We start from the raw sequence: 19,709 nt of genomic DNA, 5'->3' as shown, positions 1-19,709 counted from the left end.
TTTAAAAATTGAAAGTTAGATTATTTCTAAGTGACATAGTCTATATTTCACCAGTTATTTCCGCGTGAAACCTGAGCAGAGTTAGCACAAACATGTTAAATATATATTATATGTTAAGATAATTAGCGGATAACCTCAAGTTTTGAATCATATAAAGAAACAATACTATAGAGTGTAATTCAAATATTACCTTTTTGCTCATTAAGAATGAGATACAAACAAAAAGTTTGTAATTTGATTATCTTTTCATTCATTTATCGAAAACAATGTGCTTTGTTAGGCGTAACTCTACCTTAAATGGGTATTTAGGTACAAATATATAGTTATAAAGCATCGACTGCAGTAAGACAATTATACATCAATGAAACGAAAGTAATCAGTCAGTCTACAATCAGTTTACGTATAATGTTTGAATTAACGTACCAAGTGGCGTATTTTGATTTGGACATTTGTATGTTACTTATTTTGTAATCCTGATTATTTATAAAAAAAGTTTTTAAATGGTTAACAAGAATGTAAAATTGACAGCGTTTTAAAGTCTCAAAAAAGAATCATTTGTAAATACTATTCTTTTCTCTCATAAAGACGTATCAAGTTTCCCATTCGCTTAACAATAAAATATTGTGGGCGGGTGATGTAAAATTGAGTAAAACAAACTGCAGTTAGCTCTTGCATAAGTTACTAACAACTTAATATCCACAAAATAGCAAAGACATTCTTCAACATTACATAAGATTATGCAGCAGAGTTGTTGTCCCGGACATAATTATACATGCATTAAAGAAAATTCTTAGGTAATAAATGTTATCATTCAACTGATTACGTTGCATAGTAAGCAATATATCATATATAATAATATAATAAATTATATTGAATATTTTAATGCATAGCAATTTAACTTCTAACGTACTAGATAAGGTTCACATATATGAAATATTATTTGTAATGTCTATGTATGTGCTTTTTGTTTAAAAAATTAAATGTTACTGATTTCGTTTGGATAATATCATGTTAAAATTACAAACAGTGCGTTTATACCAGAAAATTTATTTGCGAACTTATTCGCACAGTTGTATGATTTAAAATATTAAGTTAATCTAAGAATAAAAGACATATATCTATAGCAATTACGACTCTACACCTTTTCATTTGTACTGCAGTTTCACATTATATTATTCTTCATTAATTTGATATAGATTCAAATGTCACATATATCAAGTAACAACCAGAAGGATAAAAATATAATAACCTACATGATAGCGAACCGCAAAGGTCTAGTGCGTGTTACGTGTGCACCAGAAGACTATAATACCTATTTCTTGTAGATAAGTGCATGCGATGTGGCCGTGAACCAAATGTTTTTCACGGTGGATGAGCGTTTGTTATTGAACGATCCACTACAGGCGATGCAAGAAAATTGAAGCAATGTATACAGTTTTTTTGATGATCTATTGTTATTTTTACATTAGCGTTTTGAAACCTGTTGCCGTCATTTATTTTCTGTTGAGCAATGCACTCGTTACTTTATAAGAAAAAAATATTAGAAATGAACAAAAATCAAAATTTTGGGAAATCGTAATCTTGACATAACATATATTTATGCTGAGTACATGGTTGTTGATTTTCCTTATATGAATATTAAGATTATATTATGTTTGCACTTCCCGTAAACATTTATCTTTTTATTTGCAAAGATACATATTTGTCATCTCGCTAATCGCATTTTCCTTTTATGTAAGGGTAGTCGTTGAACTCTAAAGTATAGCCAGAGATGAGATCCTACTATACTAGGTATAGCGATACAAATTCATTTAAATTTCTTATAATATATCATCATTACAATATTAAATATACTATAATTGTAGTCTGTGGTAAATATTTACCTTTAATCACCACACATCTTGTAATTTGTGTTCTGTTTGTTATTGTAAGTTTGTCCCAAAAATAAAGAATGGAATAAAAGTAACAGCTTTTCTTTATGCGTATGGCAATTTAGTTCAGCAAGTACTTCATAATTTAAATTTACAGCTGACCTTTGAAACAGCGTGACTGAAGCATCGACAGCGATCAAATGATACTATCTTTTAAACCTAGTTTCTTAATACATATTAAGCTTTAAAACTCCGACAATCGTTTCTTAGTTTCCCATACGCGCATTGTTTGGTCTGTGCCACACATTTATAAAAAACGGTTTAGTAAAGTTTTGCAACTTGTCACTGCGTTAGAGCTAAACCATTTGTCTTACATCGTGAGAATTATATCTGTTAAATGCTTTAACTACGAATTGAGTCGAAATTACTTTAAAAACCTAACGTTACTCAATATTTAAAAAAAGCAAGCGATTAACTTGCTATCAACTTTTAGCTTGCAACACATTACAGCTTTTTGTGATATTTACATACTTTTTCACCACTCTATAAGTTAAATTTTGCAAATAACATGCATGGTAAAGTTCACGAGGGCATTCGAGCCGCTCATGTGCGTTAGCACTACGCCACAATTAGGTGTTCAACTTATAGGTTTAAGCTTATTTCTTAGGTAATATAAAGTTGCAAAACGGCAGATGTGTATTTAGCAATGATTGGCAGAAGCGTGTCGTCCTCGGCAGGGCGCCTGACACTTAGCACGACTTCCGAGCGATGCTCCTGATGCATCGATAACAGCATGAGAAACATCCCACTTGCTAGTTTAACAGTCGTGTAGAACGTACATGGGACTGAATAATGCGATGACATTTAAATTTCCATCATCGACTCTAGGAATTTGTTAGATCCTCTTTCTTTATCTTTTTATAATTTGTAATTTTTCACGGTTCGATCGACTATAAGGATGTGGAAAATCCTCTTCAAATTGCTGTATACAATCCAATTAATTGTTTTAAAGATTAATAATGTTGTGGCATGTAACCTTTATAAATGTGATAGATCTATGTGTAAAGCCTTGGAATACATCCTTAACGACCATCGCGGAACGAAGATCACGGATGAGATTGTACGTAGCATCCGCAATGTTTTTTTGTGGAATATGTAAGAAATACTTTATAAAAATTTAATAAATCAGATATTTCTAGTGTTAAAAAGGCGATTCATCACTAAACTAGCACCACAACTTTAAAGAAGAGAATCATTCAATTAATCTAGATTTCGTTTATGGGTTGCATCGTCTGTGGCAATCTGAAGAACTTCATGTTAAGCTTTACACCTTTCTCATAATTATAATTCTGGCGCTATTCTCAAACGAGACTCGTGGATCTCGATAACGTTAAAGAACTAGAGAAAGTAAAAGTAGTAAAACCTTTCTTAAATATATGCAAAAATTATATAAACAATAAAGCACGAATATCTTTGAATAGTCTTTCTCTTGTCATCTTTAAATTATTAAACATAGATGTTAGAAATATGGTTCCTATATGTGCAATGTGCATCATTATAATCAAACAAAAAATATTTTTAAGCTTTCAAGCCCAGTCAAGTCGTTGATTTGTAAAAAGCAGGAATGTTTATTGATGTGTTATATCCACAAAAATATACATACGGAATTGGAAATATTATCGCGCATAAAATTACTATTAAATACAAATTGCTTAAACAACAAGTACCTGCTTAGTTAGATCCTAAACCTGAAGTACCATAGTATCATGCAATTATAAGGAATTTGAGGTAAACAAGATATTTTAAATGGTAATTTGCGACATTATAAAATGATGAGCATTTGCGAGCTATGTAAATAATCTTTAAGTTACTACAACGTAATCAATGACTAAGATCACTAGTTAATTTTCTATTAGAATAAGAATGCGATATAAAGGGTAAAACTGCAAAAAATCGTAACCATCCAATTTACGACCGTTGCCTTACCTTGATTTATTGACTTGATTTTTCATTATTTATGTTATAGAGGCAAAAGGAATGCATCATCTCCGAAAATTTCAACCGTCTATCACGGTTCATGAGATAAAGTAACAGACGGACGGACAGACAAACAGAAATATGGAAAGTGAAGTCGTAAAAATAGGGTGCCGTTTACCCTTTGGGTGCGGAACTCTAAAAAATGTGTACATATTTGGTGTGTGAAGCATAAATCTCTTATATTTCAGACTGCGATCTCCTACCGCGTGGTTCGTACAACTTCTGTCGGAGCGAGCTCCACTCGTACTGTTAAATGTCAATCGTCAATGCACATGGGTGACTATAAACCACCGTTTGTCTAATAATATCGTTAATAATCAAATTCTAAATGGTAACGCGAACGGTAATGTGAAAATAGCAAATTACATTGTTTAAGCTTAGAGTTGCGACATGCCTAACTGTTGTCGATTATTTAAACAGAGACAATGTTTGAGTCGCACGCAGACTGGGCCGAAGCTTCTCACGGCTCTTGAAGGTCGTGGATAACTCAGTTCTTACAACATACTTTAAATAATTTGATTTCATAATATTTTGCACCGTGGGGCATACTTAGCAATGATATTATCGCAATTATTAGTTTTGTATTTGCCATAAACATCGATTTTCTTGCAGCCAACGTTTTGTGGAAGTTCTTTACGTGCAATATAAATAGATTTCTTTGGGACTTTACTTCAATCGAACAATTACTTCATTGAAATACATACCAAAAATGTACAGAAAGTTGACTAACACATATAAGAGCAATTTCAAGAGTTCATATTTTACGTCATAAGAAAATGGAGTTCCACAAATCAAATTGACGTCTAGTAACCTGGAGGGACACATCAGAGTTTCCTAGCTCGTGGCCAAGGCTGAGTTAGATAACATTTGCTTTCACCCACGGTATATCACGAATGGCTGGGTTGAGCCGGCGGTGGGGTCCCGCGACCGGCGGCGCATCGTAACCTGCGACCTATGACATCGTTCTGCTTATGTTTTAACTTTAACGAGTTAGTATTGTTCTTGAAAGAGCTGTGTTATATAAAGACTTGTATCATTACAATTCTATATTTTGTAAGGGCTCTACAGCTTGCTGACAAATAATTGGAATGCCTCTATTGTCTTAGAAGACCGCATATTGAAACATTTGCAATATTTACATATATACTTGTAGTCTCTTGTAGTAAAATATATAAAGTATATAAAGAGTCTATAAAATATTTTTTTGTTTCGTCTGAAATAATTATGAATTATCATTTACTCGTCGACGCTAGAATGATTACCGACACCCAAGTAATAATACGTTCCGTTTTGCACGCACAATTGTAAATATCAAGAGCACGATACTTCCACTTTCCTTATATTGGAACTACTTACTTGATAAATTTGGAATCGTTGCGTGTATTCGATTCTTTTATATTGTTTTATGGTACTATTTTATTACTCTAATAGCTGCGCCCCGCGGTTTTACCCGCGTAAGGTCATATCCCGTAGGAATATCGGAATAAAAAGTTGCCTATATGTTATTCCCGTTGTCCAGCTATCTACTTACCAAATTTCATGGCAATCAGCTCAGTAGTTTTTGCGTGAAAGAGCAACAAGCACACACTCATCCTTACAAACTTTCGCATTTATAATATTAGTAGGATTTAAATTCTTAACGAATCTTTTTTATTTGCCCGTACAGTACCGTATACCTACTGTGTATTTTTCTGATCCTCGATATGTTTGATACCTTCTAATAGTGATATTAAAATAAATGAAAGCATTAAATTATTGATTCACTTACGCTTTATTCAAACTAGATAAGTATATAAGCATTAAGCTACAAAACATTGGTACACGAACAGTAATATATTGTTAAAAAAATAGATGATCTTTCGTGATCGTAAATTATTAGCGTCTTAGTCACGGTTGCAGTCAAAAAAGCTAACAAGCTCAAACATAATTGCTGAGAACCCGCTAAGGTCAATAAAGTATCTCAGTTCTCAATAAACTGATACATCTCACAATAATTTGATTGTCGGAGGTTAAATTATACACGATGTATGTGTTCATTGATTGAGAAACATATAAATTATGATTTTATTATAATAATTCATTATGTAGATATGTAGTAATTTTTTTTTATCCATAGCTGGTATTAATTTAATAAGTAAACCTACTTAGTATAAATAGGTTATTATAAACTTATTGATTGACGTGCATAAAAATATTTGATTCATCTGTTACTTCACAGGGTATCAAAATAAATTTAAGGGTTTCAAAGGGAATGAGATAGAAAGAGCGGTCTCTGACGTGACGAGAAAGAACAAGACAAACAAACAAACAAGTTCACTTCCGCATTTATCATTTTATTGCAAGGACGTAGACTAAAGTAAATAGCAAATCATTTTATATAACTTGTATTAAATACTTGGTCTTGTGTAGTTTTAATTACAGGATATTCCAGCATTTCTACGTACAAGACAGGGTATATAGAGCATACTCCTTTATCAAAGGCCGGCAACGCACACACCATACCCCTGGTATTGTGGGTGTAACTGGGCGACGTGGATCACTTAACATCAGGTGACCCGTCTGCTCGCTTGCCTGCCCTTTCACATAAAAAAAAAAAAGGGGTATTAAGAAAAATATGAAATAATTACAATTTAAACAACTAGCTTTCCGCCTGCGACTCGCCCACCTAATCAAATGATACGAGGTTCCACCGACATATATCTCGTTACGGGATAATAACTGTCGTATGTCCTTCTTGATCCTCAAACTATCTCTGTACTAAATTTCATTCAAATCAGTTCTATGGTTTAAATGTGATGAAGAGACTGATAGAGTTACTTTCACATTAAAATTCAGTAAGGATTATTAACTGTTAAATAACAAATGAATTTCTAACCTACATTTGGTACCAGTTGCTATTTTATGACCTTATTATGGATGTGTATGAAATATTTGAACATATACATAATTATCAATGGATCGTAGCACATAAAACACGTAAACTGTTGTTTATTTATAGCACACAGTAGACAGTATATTGTATATTTTATTAACTTGGGTATTTAATTCTATACCTGAAGTTACATAACAATTCAATTACAATTATATGAAAACGCATCTAAAACGAATTGTAAAGTGGTGCCTTACCTACTAGTTTTGGGGAACTGGTTTCGATTATAAAATACCGATTACTCAATGTATCAAAGTTGATGAACAATGGCTACAGAAGATGCGGTAAGTAACAATCTCACATCGAAACTGCTTCACAATGGAATTACATTTTGGCGCTTTCACTAAGCCTTATCAATTCGTCACTTATTGATCATCATTACATAGTTTATAGCCTTCAATTACTAGAACAATATCCGAAATTTATTGCTGAAAGAATCTTCACACGATGCCGTGTATTGCACAACGTTTAAATCTAGTATAGTATTATGTTGTATTATGTGATTTAGATTAAGATACGATATGAAAAATTATTGGGTATTCCTGAATTCGTTTCTTTCCTAGCGTTCCGCCCACACCTTTACCTTAGCAGTCAATGGATACAATCCTTGGGTTTCACCCGCATAGTTCTCATTATCTTGGAATTTCCGGGGTAAAAACTATACAATTTCCTTTCTTTAGTCTCAAATTATCTTTGAACTAAATCGGTTCAGTTGTTTACGTGTAAAGAAGTGAGGAACAGACACATAGACACCAAAATTAATTTCGTGTTTGAAACAGGGATTTAATCATTAATTATTTTTATCGTTAAAAAGTATAGTATAATTGATACTAATATTAAATAAAATTATCTAGAACAATGTGATTATAACAATATGTAGTAATGAAAAATTGCCCTAAACATTTTTTCGAAGGTCGAATCTGTTAAGTTCTTGAGTATTTTAGCTCAATTTATTTATACCGTTTAATAAATTGTTACTCTGTATGGTTTGATGCTTATAATTTAAAAAAATAATGGATGGATGCTTATCCATCTATTATTTTTTTAAATGTAGCATGTATTGCGTAGCACCTATAGAAGCTGAATACCTACAAAAAATGCATGACATTTCTATTCGTCATTGTGTATATCGATATAAACTCTCTATTACTATATTTTGTAACAATATCCAACATTATATTAGTTACAATAACAAGTTATTTTATATACATGTAGGATAGTCAGAAAGTTCAAACAAACAGACATGTTACAAACAGACATGTGTAGGGAATCGCTAGATAATATTAATTCCTAATTTTAGCAGTAAATGAATCTATTTACTTGGATAAGGCTCGTAATAGATCACTGAAAACAACTGAAAACAAATATAATTATAACAAAAATATTTATTAACATAAAATAAAGTAAGTACATCTTTATGCGACCCACTGACTACTGAACTAGTTGGGAACTGTGTTTCGGTTGTCGGTGGCTTCTCCCTTAAAACAATGTTACATAAAATTTTATGTCTACTTAATGGAGAGTGTAGTTTATTAAGACATATTTAAATTATATTTTAATTATAAGAAAAATAAGTGCCATAATAGTTGGGTATTATACCTGGTCAATGGTCAATATTTAAAATTAAAAAGGACTAAAAAAGGATTAAAAGCAAGATGGTAGCCTTAGTTCCCAATTAATTATTCGTATCTATCGTATCGTTACACCGAACGTGAGAAGAAAGAAAAATGACTAGGGCTCATTTAATTAAATTCCAATAATGTCCCAAGTCGGAGTACGACGCGATAAAAACATGTAATCAATATTATGTATTTACATTATTTCAATAACTACTACCTACTCTTTGTACATTGTACCTGCATTTTATACATAAGCAAATGCATTGCCACGTCAAGGACTACGGCTGCCGACATCTTCGGTACATCCTTTCACGTCCTACATAGAGCCTTTAAGAGCTTGAGTAAATATAATTTGATTATCTTTTAAAGAGGATCATTACTATAATTTTGTTCATGTTATGTCTTTTTTTAATGGCTCGCCTTAACCCTATTCTTAAGATTGAATGAGGTGAATAAGTATTTGATCAAATTATTGTAGGTTGGTAGTAGGTATGTACTAATGTTACCTACTTAATATTTATAGGAAACAAATATAGGATTTAGTTATAGGCGTAGCTTTGACATATTCAGCAGCTGAGAATAGACATAAATCGCTTGCATAATATGATATGAACGATAGCTATTGTTGGTACCAACTTAATGTTCTAATAATAAATATAACTACGTATCTACCATTACTACGTAGGTAATTGTGACTTCCTATATTTAAAATCAAAAGAAGACTTCGTCGTTATTTTTTGCCTTGAACTTTACAACCAATGATGGGTATACCGTCTTAGGTAACCTTTCGCTTTTTGAGGAGATATTATACTCTAAGCTACCTTAAGAAAAATCGATGTAGCAGTATAAATATCTAGATAATTATATATTTATTCATTATGGATAATTAATGTTTATCTTTGTGCGAAAGAATATAAACCTCAATTATTTAATAGGCTATTGCTAAGACTTGCTTAAGTTCATCTATACCCCAAAACCATATTTTTAACCCATATTTTAGATAGACAAAATGATAAATCGTTTATATTACATACGAAAATCTTACAAAATAGCATTTACAGTATTAATAACTAAAAAGATTACAGCCATTAACACGTAAAACTTATAAGGCTTATAAAATAAATCTTTCATTCACGATTCCAACGACATTCCATATAAGACCTTCTTTGTTGAAGAATTTCTTACTTAATAACACTGTTACGCTGTCTCCTTTCCTTAATAACATCGGAATGTTTAGGTTTCCTTCGACTTACGTCTAGTGTTGCCAAATAGGTGATTTTTGTACGGACTGACATAATGATCTAATTGAAGCAAAACCTGATATAGAGGAAGAGGCTTTGAGGCAATGCACTGACACTTCCGTGCATTGTGGCTGTGAACCGGGTCGCGGGACACTTGCAACACTGCAATTATGTGTCTAGTCAACCCAGAAATAGTACTTAATTTCGCCTTAAATTTAAGCCTTGCTAAGTTGTCTGAAACACATTCGATGGTAATAAGTAATCACTTATTACTAAAGCCGTTCCATCTGTAATTAATTTGTATTATGTATCTGCAGTATGTAAAACACTATTCTTGGGTAAGTTTGTCTTTTTAATAGTCTACAGCTTATGTTGTGAATGTCTATGGGCTGAGCACATTATACGCAGGAAATACGTCCGATTTGCCTTCCTATAATTTAAATCACGTTTAGGGGTTAGTGTTGTCGCTTTTTTATTCCTCCCAAATTTATATTCGTAATTCCCATTATGAATCATAATTTTAGTATCTTTACGACTTTTGGGAAGAGGTAGAAAAAATAAAACCAATGTCGTTGTTATTTGGACATTTTATTTACAATATATTAATATTCTCTGTATTTATTCTGTTAAACATTGCTCAACATCAGTTCAGGCACTGCATATACATCAGTTCTACATTACACTGAATAATGTAGGTAACATAAGGGACCTCACTTTTTAACCGATTTACAACTATTACTATGAGTTTTGCTACATACGCCTTTGGCGAGAGGAGATCTTCTGCGCATTAATCTCAATAAATATAAAGGATTGCGAATTGATACGCCTTTTATGGAACATGATTTATAAACCATGTTTGTTTTCGAAATACGCGTTTATGTGTTTAGTGTCAATGCTTTATGTGCATATAACAATTAAGTATAAGCCGAGTCAACTAAACAGATTGAACAGAAAATATAAAAAACGATTACTTTCATATTACATTAATTAAATACAAAGTGAAAACAAACTGATGTTGAAAAAACAGCGTTGCGTTGATACCAACGCATACCAACTTCGCATCAAAGTATTAAAATCTAAACCTAAAACTATAATTGCATCAACAATTTTCGATTTATTGCACAAACATAATATAGCGCAAAACATTTAATGTTAAAACTACAAAATACCCGGATATTTAGTTCTTTGTTAATGAATCATACGCCACACATCTACAATGACGCGACAAAGTGCAGAAAATCAGTGAAAAATATTTTCTACCAAATACAAACTAAAGTATCATATCATAGAATGAAATATATCAATTAGCACTACCCTTAACAACAAACCAAGCAGTAATTGACATATACATAAATAAACCATTATATATTAAATGGATATTCAACTATATCGTTGAATGTTACGAGTTGTTCATTAACAAATACAATATCGTAGTGTTGCTTACAAACCATTAAACATATCTCCAGATAAAAATGTTACAGCTTACTCAATTCGTTACTATCAAAATCTGGACAGAACTGTTAAAAAAAAAAATTCAAAAGAATGCATGAGCAATCGCATTCTAAACTCCGGAAGTTGAAAAATTAGCTCTAAAACTTCTATTCAGTACGGTTCAAATTCTTTTAGTTTATATTTAGTTTATGTCAGTGTATGCATGTGAAATGTGAGAAAGCATTTGTTAAACTGCTGTGTTCGAAATATATTTATGGCGGAGTATAGGCGGAGGCTATTTAACGTACCTCTAATTTTCGACTCACCAAAACATTATTGTTTCATGATTTAATACTATATCTACACACTAACAAAATTTTACTAAAAGGCAATATAAAAATATACGTAAAAAGTGAGGTCCCCGCTTTACATACATATTGCAATAAGGTACTCTAGGAGATAAAATTTTTGAAGAATTTGATATGAAAACATGAGCGTTTCTAAAACAAAGATTTGGACACTAGATAAAAACTTTAAATCTTTTCAAACGCATAAAACTTGTACTTTTTAATCACACTAGGAGCATCCGTTTGCTAAATTGAAATAAACAAATAAAAAATAAATTCGTATACAAATGAAACATGTAATGAAATCAACGCATCAATAAAAAGGTCCATTTAAAGACATCATTTATATTTTAATATTAACTCCAAGAAAAAGCATGCAAGAAACGAAAACTTCTTTATAATTACGTACATTTTCATTACACGTCGTGATTTTTGCAAACGAAATTCAGAACCTAAATGAGAAAATCAAAGCTAAAATTTAAAGAACTAAAAACTATAACATCAAAATACTGTGGAACTACAACGGTGCGGATAAAATGGAAGTGCATAGTGTTCGTCCTATTTCTTACACATTTAGAACACGGAAGAAGCATTTCACTACCGTAATGATACAATAGAAGTTTAAGAAAATATATGCCTCAATCTCTTTTAAATATTATTGTCGGTACATTTTGTTCATATATACTTGTTAAATTTGTATCTAGAACACGTTTAATTAAGTGTCGGGATATGCAAGTGGAGGAGTTAAGATGGCGTGCGCGATGCGACAGGAACGTATGTGAGATTCAACAATATTATAATGTCATTGGTGGGAACACCTTTGCTATGGGTTTATTGAACTGTAGCGAAATGCAACTTCTGCTTTATGACAATGTTTGTGACATCTCATCAAAACCGTGCCACACTCAAACATTTCACCAGGCACATTCGTCATTATAGAGGATTCATACATATCACATTGCAATTAAGATATCTGCTTGTTAGTGAGGATAATTCGAATGAACGACAATAACTATTATATTTTGTGATTATTATTGTAGGTCGCATCTATTAACACGAAAATTAAGTATTTCAGCAAACATCTAATTAACTCAATTCCGATACCGAACGAAAGAGACACTTTTTACAACTCTGTTATTAATATAAATGCATCTCTTTGTGGTTGGTGAATAGCATCATTAAATCGCGTCAGATCCAGAAAAATACCGTATAATAGTTCTACGACGTAGGATTATATTGAAATAAGAATTTATTACAATTTCGTATGAGGAAGTAGACCCGTATTATAAATATAATTCTGCGGTTTTATTCTAAACATTCAGACATATATCATCAAAGTGAATAATGTAAACTTCAAACAGAATTGATCCTCACGGATAACATTTAATTTTATTAAGTAGAAATTAAAGACTCGTTGTCTAACAGTGTAACACACCACGAATGTTCGACATTTCCTTTTTTATTATTCGCGCTCGAAATCAACACGTGCTCTAACATTTTTAAAAATACCCGTACCATTATTTTTGCATACATTATAATAAATAGTTTTCACAAACATCTGAATTCTCGACGACACGTAAACATTAAACTGAAGTCTTTAATTTCTAATTTTCTCCTCATTCCAGTCCAGATTTGTTCACTGATAAGCGAATAGTGTATGTTATCATCGGTATTTTTCTGTGAAACGCATAAATCATCACGTCAGCCGGCAAGGTAGCCGACCGCAGGACGAATGCCAGCGCCGCTTGCATTGGTTCGACTCCGCGTCCGACAGTTCCGCTGTTGACATCGTTCTCGACCCACCGTCGCCCAATTCTGGAATGTTCCAATTCGTTTTAATGTAATGTGATTTAATATAATGTATATACTACAATTATTTTAACAAAACCTAACTAACCTAACCATCGTTCTATTGTCAGAACTAGACAAAATTAAAATAGAACCACACGAGCTTACAAATGAAAAAAAAATCGTAAAAATCGGTTCACCCAACAAAAATTTACGAGGGAACCAACACAAAAAATATTATATACAAGCGAATTGATAACCTCCTCCTGTTTTGAAGTAGGTTGAAAATGAGTATACACTTGACTATATACTCTATACTCAATGGTCTTGTGATAAAAATATTTTTATGTCTCTAGACTATTTAATTGTTTATACAAGTTACGTAAGCGTGTACTTTTCTAAACAAATTTCAGAGGTTCGTATTCAAGGATAATATCGTCCGTAACATTTTATTAAATGCGCTTACAATAATAACAAAGTTAAGGTATATAGCCATACACATCAAAACTGTGTGAAGTTTCAATAAATATATAACGTCGTGAGATACTAGTAATAATTTATATATATTAATCTCAAAACGGTACCAAAGTTAGCGATGTATTAGAATACTGGCAGGTAATCTACAGAACGCAATCACACGTGTTAAATATCAACAAAACTATTATAGGAAATTGTTAGTAAATGGATATTATATTTAGGGTTGCCAACTTTATGATGAACCAAAGAATGTATGATCATTCTTTTAAATATGATGTTTATATCATCAGCCCATATATGTTCCCACTGCTGGGACACACCTCCTATGAGGGTTAAGGCCATAATCGTCCACACTGGCCAAGTGCGGATTGGCGGATATTCTATCATACTTTATTTCATAATGAATCTATATAATTTAGTTTGTTTCAAATCTTAATATTAATCACATGATGCTATTAGAAAAATATACAATTACTGATACATTTAAATATATACTTTTTTGATATAATGATATTTTTATTATAATATTAATGAGATGAAACACTTTATTATACATTTCAACTGTAACATAATAAATTCTATTAAAATGTATAATCAATTGGCAACCCTATCATAATTGCTACAGCTTGCGTCAAAGTATAATTAGCTTTATCGTGGAAGAGCTCAGGATATTGCGTTAAGGCAAACTTCCACTCTCATTCTACGAACCTAACTTAATGAGCAAATTCTAGCGCGGACCCGACCGATTATCGGTAACTCTTCAGAATCTGCAATACATTCACAATACATACATTTCCATACATTTCTTATGTATGCTTCAGTCGTTAACTTCAAAATATTATATATTACAACACTTCGAAAACAAATGAATTAATTTGAACATTCGTCTAAAATATCATTCAACCAATTTTGCGTTTAATGGATTTGTTAGATATTTTAGTCAAATGTAAATGTTAATGTCCATAAAATCACTGTGTTAAAATGTCCTAAAACTGTCCTATGAAAATGGGCCACCCATCACAGCCACATTTTATAAATTCGAATCAGCAGTTCCTGAAAATTGCATTCGACTAAACATTTATAATATTATCCTTGGAGTACAGATACAGATACGTTTTTCAAACTTGAAAGTGTGAAAAAAACCTAACAAATTAAGGAAAGAAGTATTATAAAACATGAACATAGCATACCATGCCTCAAGTCCCTCTCCGTGAAGTACTCTTGTGCTGAGGCGTAGTGCCTCTCAACGAGGTAGGGTATCACTGTGGAGTTGTGGAATTCGTCCGAGCGGCGAGATCTAGGGCTTACTATCTTCTCTCCAGACTGCAGTGGCGGGATTGCTCGCACCCAGCTGAAAGTTCATTTGGCTATGAGTTAAAGCTACATTTGTATGAAGTTCACTTGGTATGTTAAATGTAACAAAATATATGTCAATAAACAAATTTGGCGCCAAAATAATAGAAGTAAAATAAACTATAATGTCATAAAAAATATGAAATGTCATGTCATGGTCATGGAATTAATAAGTAAATGAGCAGTTATGGGTGGGCAGTTAACAAGCAAATTAGAATTTTTGGTAAAAATTTTCCTTCTAAATAGGGCACGCAATCCATCTGGTGGTTCGCCTGCAGTTGGTAAGCAATCACCAACGCCCATAAACAATTGCCTCTTCAATTGCGTGGCCCGCTTTTAAGGAGTAATAATGGATAAGAAAGGGGTTAAAATGAAGGAATGGAATGAAAGAGCAAGGAATAGGATCTAGGAGGAAGGAGGTAGAATTTTTTTTTCCAGGCGCGGTCAACCGAGCTGGTGATTCGCCTGATGGTAAACGATCACCACCTTCCATGAACATTCAGAGAAGTAGAGCTTTTAAGGAGGAACGGATAAGGGTAATATATGGGTTGACGTCTGACGACATGAATAATGGAATGGAATGAGAAAGGCGAGGAAAAAATTTAGAAAGAAGGAGGTATAATCTACTTGTATATATAAATAGTCAATCAGGCTAATTGTAAACGGTGGTAATGGGAAACAATTCTCAAGAAACTTAACTATCTTAAAATGCTGTACTTTTTCTTTAAATTTTTTATTTTGTTTTTTTTTAAATACCTATTTTTCAGAAATTGAATTAAAGTTTTTTAAGTTTTGCAACTTATATACATATTTCTTTTTTTTTTCCTTCCACCACCGCTTACAATGAGACCGATCGAGAGGTATGCGAGGAACGGCAAGCGTCTCACTCGTGGCGGCGTATCTCGTGCACGGTGGGGCGCAGGGCGGGGTCGCGCTGCAGCATGTGCGCCAGCAGGCGGCCGAGCGCGGCGCCCACGGCGGGCGGCGGCGGCGCGGGCTCGGCGCGCCCGATCGCCTCCAGCAGCCGGTACACGTTGTCGCCCTCGAACGGGTACCGCCCTGTTGTCATGTTGTATCTGAATGTTGGTCAGAGACGTTCAGTACACTGCGGCGCCGTGACGCGGCGATCGACGTCTCCAGCCATCCAGGAGCTCTGCTCGCTGGATGTGTCTTGGGTTTTCGATCGCCACGAAATATTATGTTTGTAATACAAAGATTTGGATCCTTGATGGTGGAACGTATAACTAAACCATCATACTGATTATAAGAGTTTTAATTAAAAAAAATTTTCAATCTGATACAACAGGGGGTAAACACTAGACATTTTGCTACACGTTTTGCACTGTCCTCTGACAGAGCTGATTCATCTTTTTTCTACGATAATATACATTTGGGTCAGATTTTATATTACACAAATCCATAGACATGCTGCATATTGAATACTTAATGCACCATTCCTGTACTTTAAATACCTAATCAATAAAAGACAGGCTAATTAATACCATGAGATTTGTCAGGTACAATTGCTTAAATTAGATAACTATGTCCCTTGTATTATTGACAAGATAAGAACAGAAGCACAATTTCTCGTATAAACTTATAGAAAGCGAATTTTTCAACCTTCAGCCATTTTATTTAAATGGGAACAATATAAGGAATATTTACTTGTATTCGAGTACAATATCAAATATGCTAATAATAATTCCAGGAAAAAGCACAATCATCATCACAATAATTAATTAATTGTATTATTACTCATATCCACAAACCAATACATATACATATCCAATAATAATATTGAAATAATGTACATGTAATGGAACTAATTCTTATTAAGTCCAAGGTTGGATAGGGACTGAATCTGGTATTTTCAAAAAAAAAAATTTTAAATCTTATATAACCTCTTTTTGTAAAACCCTTTTAAGAAAAGCATGCGATTAACTACAGTACTTGTTCACAAACAATATTTCAGCCTATATTTAAATAATAATATGGGTTACAGTTCCCAATACACAATTCAAACTTGAACTTTTATCATGTGCTGTCATTACAAAAAATAATGTGCATTATTCACATTCATTGTATTGTTATTGAACAATATTTAAATGAAACGCTACATAACAGATTGGTTATCTTTATGAAAATGTATGCACATATGCAATATGACTTACAATGTAACACCACTGCTCCAAATATCCACTTTAATTCCTGAGAATGTTTCCGCTCCATTAGCAATTTCCGGAGGTTGGAAAGCAGGTGAACCTTGACCAGTGTAGCATGTGTCTATTGGTGAAAACATGTCCAATGCCTGAAATTATTACCTAATTACTTGAAAGGTTCAATAGCTCTCAACTTTAATAATCCTAGATTGAATAAATATACTGAAAAACATCCTAACAAGGTCTAGTTATCATATAGAGATGATTTATTTCATACCAGCTTTTCTCCAATGGTATGACCCACATAGTCAAAGATAGGACAATCATATTTTTTTACAGGCATAGTTTCTATTCCTCCGGAGTCTGAGATTACAATTTTTCAACTCTCTCTATTCTCGGGTATCAAAGAATCTTCATACCAAATGTAATTAAAATTGATTCAGTGGTTAATGCGTGAAGAGACAAGCAGGTAAAACGATAAAAATGTTCATTCACATTATAAGATTTGTAGGGATTGTTCTTCAATGTGAATTCTGAGATCATCATATGATAAATAAAAAAAGTGTATTGTATGTGCACAAATTACATAACACAATTGAATTTAAAAAAAAAAAAGAAAAGAAAATTAGCAAACGAAACATTGAAGATACCCCAGCAAAGAATAAAATCAACTTAAGACAAAGGATTTTTAAGTGTGTCAGTAATATATACTAAGTTAAGGTTACTGTCCCACATGACTCAGCAGATGACTGAATAACATTGCAGCATCATTAGCACAATATTCTGATACTCTGCAATACAAATATTTCTATATACATATACAGGACATAATGCATATTCCATAGAACCTAATTATTTAAATTTATATCATTAAATAAAACTGTTGGAAATTTTTGATATAATCAATGTGTACTTACGTATGTAATTTTTTTTTTTATAAAAATGGATCAAATATAATAAACTAGACTAATTAATTCAATAATACTTAACTTAACTTACATACAATTTAAAATGTTTCTTGTTGTAGAAATCAAAAGAGAATCCATATTATCTTCAAATGCTATAAGCTTTTGTATTACTTCTATAACTCACCTCTGCAACTCCAAAATCTGTAATTTTTAAGGTTTGATCCAGAGTCAGAAGGAGATTTCCTGGTTTAATATCCTTGTGCACCACACCTTGTCCATGTAAATATTCTAAGCCATCTAACAGCTGGGTGAAGTAGTCATGAGCCTGATGCTGAGGAAATTTCTTACCAGGACTTGATTCTAACATATCCTTAAAGAAAACATGTTTATATACAATATCTCAAACATCTAAAAATAAGAGATATCTGTTTTTATTCTGGAGAATACTTACTTGAAGTACACCTACACAAAATTCCATAACTAGGTACATTTTTTGTTTTTCATCATTATACATAACATCGACTAGTTCTATCACATTTTTATGCCTAAGTATTCGTAATAATTGAATTTCTCTCTGTACATTTTGTTCTCCGTTTGGAATTCTCCTTAACTTTCGTTTTTTTAATATTTTAACGGCTCGCCTACATAGAGTCTCCGAGTCTAGCATCTCTTTAACTTTTCCGTAGGAACCTTCTCCTAATATATCACCCATTACATATTTCCCTACCATTTTACATTTTTTCTTTTTGCTTCTATAAATTATATCTGCACTATCAACCCTATGAAAAAATAGGTTAGTTTGGTCTAAATTAAGATCTAAATCATCAATTTGATCGTCGTCCAGCCAGGTCACGGATAGTGGTTCTGGGCTGCCCTCCAAAAGCAAATTATCCTCACTTTCCTGAGGTGCAATGATATTTGACACTTCATATTCCACATTTTCAGCATCTGGAAGACTTTCGCTGCTACTGATTTTCCTACACATTCTTGGATCCATTATCTATCACAACAACTCATTTGGAAAACTGTTCGTAAATTTATATAGTTGTGAACTGAACGCCGTTTGCTGCGTCAGATATTTTATATTAAGTAAATTTACATATCTCACAAAATATATATGTTATCGTCTTCAATGGACGTGATATAACTTTACAAACTAACTTTAAAACTGCGTTAAAATAAAGGTAAATAAATTACGAATCCATTAAAAATTGAAACAGCATTGAAGTAACAGATTACAGATAATTTATGCTCCAAAGGCTATAAAGTATAAACAAACGTCAAAATAAACTATACAGAAACTGCCATAGATGACACACAGTACACTTTACCGACTAGAAACTGCACAGACTAAATTAAGTGCACGCTGTCTTTAGTGCGCGCCACGAAAGAAGTCTATAGATGTGTCGTCGGCGGTTACTCTTATAATTATAACTCAAATGCCACCGGAGTTAAGAAAAATAGGAAAAATACAAAATAGGGCTTTGTTTGTGGCGGTTGGTACTTGGTAGTGGTTTTAGTAATTGGTAAGACTGTATGAGAAGTGTGA

The 19,709-nt window shown here is 32.6% G+C and overlaps 1 protein-coding gene across 4 annotated transcripts; it reads right to left on the bottom strand.

The window, feature by feature from the left end:
- Nucleotides 1-10,266: 10,266 nt before the first annotated feature.
- On the bottom strand, nt 10,267-19,422 carry LOC119831145 (serine/threonine-protein kinase stk11). Of its 4 annotated transcripts, XM_038354409.1 has the most exons (7): nt 18,612-19,422; nt 18,345-18,530; nt 17,265-17,401; nt 15,981-16,169; nt 14,931-15,091; nt 14,449-14,507; nt 13,153-13,290 (listed from the first exon to the last, which is right to left on the bottom strand). In XM_038354409.1, the coding sequence occupies exons 1-6, from the start codon at nt 19,155-19,157 to the stop codon at nt 14,449-14,451; spliced, it is 1,278 nt and encodes a 425-aa protein (XP_038210337.1). In that variant the 5' UTR covers nt 19,158-19,422; the 3' UTR covers nt 13,153-13,290. The 4 variants fall into 4 exon arrangements, 2 of the variants coding, with proteins under 2 accessions (XP_038210335.1, XP_038210337.1); XM_038354407.1 differs by lacking the exon at nt 14,449-14,507 and having other exon boundaries at nt 10,267-13,290; XR_005287885.1 differs by lacking the exon at nt 14,449-14,507 and having other exon boundaries at nt 13,152-13,290; nt 15,981-16,152.
- Between the last annotated feature and the right edge of the window lie 287 nt (nt 19,423-19,709).

Source organism: Zerene cesonia, chromosome 13, assembly GCF_012273895.1.
Source record: "Zerene cesonia ecotype Mississippi chromosome 13, Zerene_cesonia_1.1, whole genome shotgun sequence".
Classification (NCBI taxonomy): Eukaryota; Metazoa; Arthropoda; class Insecta; order Lepidoptera; family Pieridae; genus Zerene; species Zerene cesonia.
The sequence above is the reverse complement of the archived record's forward strand: the minus strand, read 5'-3'. Positions and strand labels throughout refer to the sequence as shown.

What these genes read in the sequence shown, in the direction of transcription:
- LOC119831145 (XM_038354407.1), bottom strand. Translation starts at nt 19,157, where the DNA reads ATGGATCCAAGAATGTGTAGGAAAATCAGTAGCAGCGAAAGTCTTCCA. An exon ending in TTTGTGTAGGTGTACTTCAA is followed by an intron (nt 18,531 to 18,611) that starts GTAAGTATTCTC and finishes GTTTTCTTTAAG; the next exon opens with GATATGTTAGAATCAAGTCC. An exon ending in CAGATTTTGGAGTTGCAGAG is followed by an intron (nt 17,402 to 18,344) that starts GTGAGTTATAGA and finishes TAATAATTTCAG; the next exon opens with GCATTGGACATGTTTTCACC.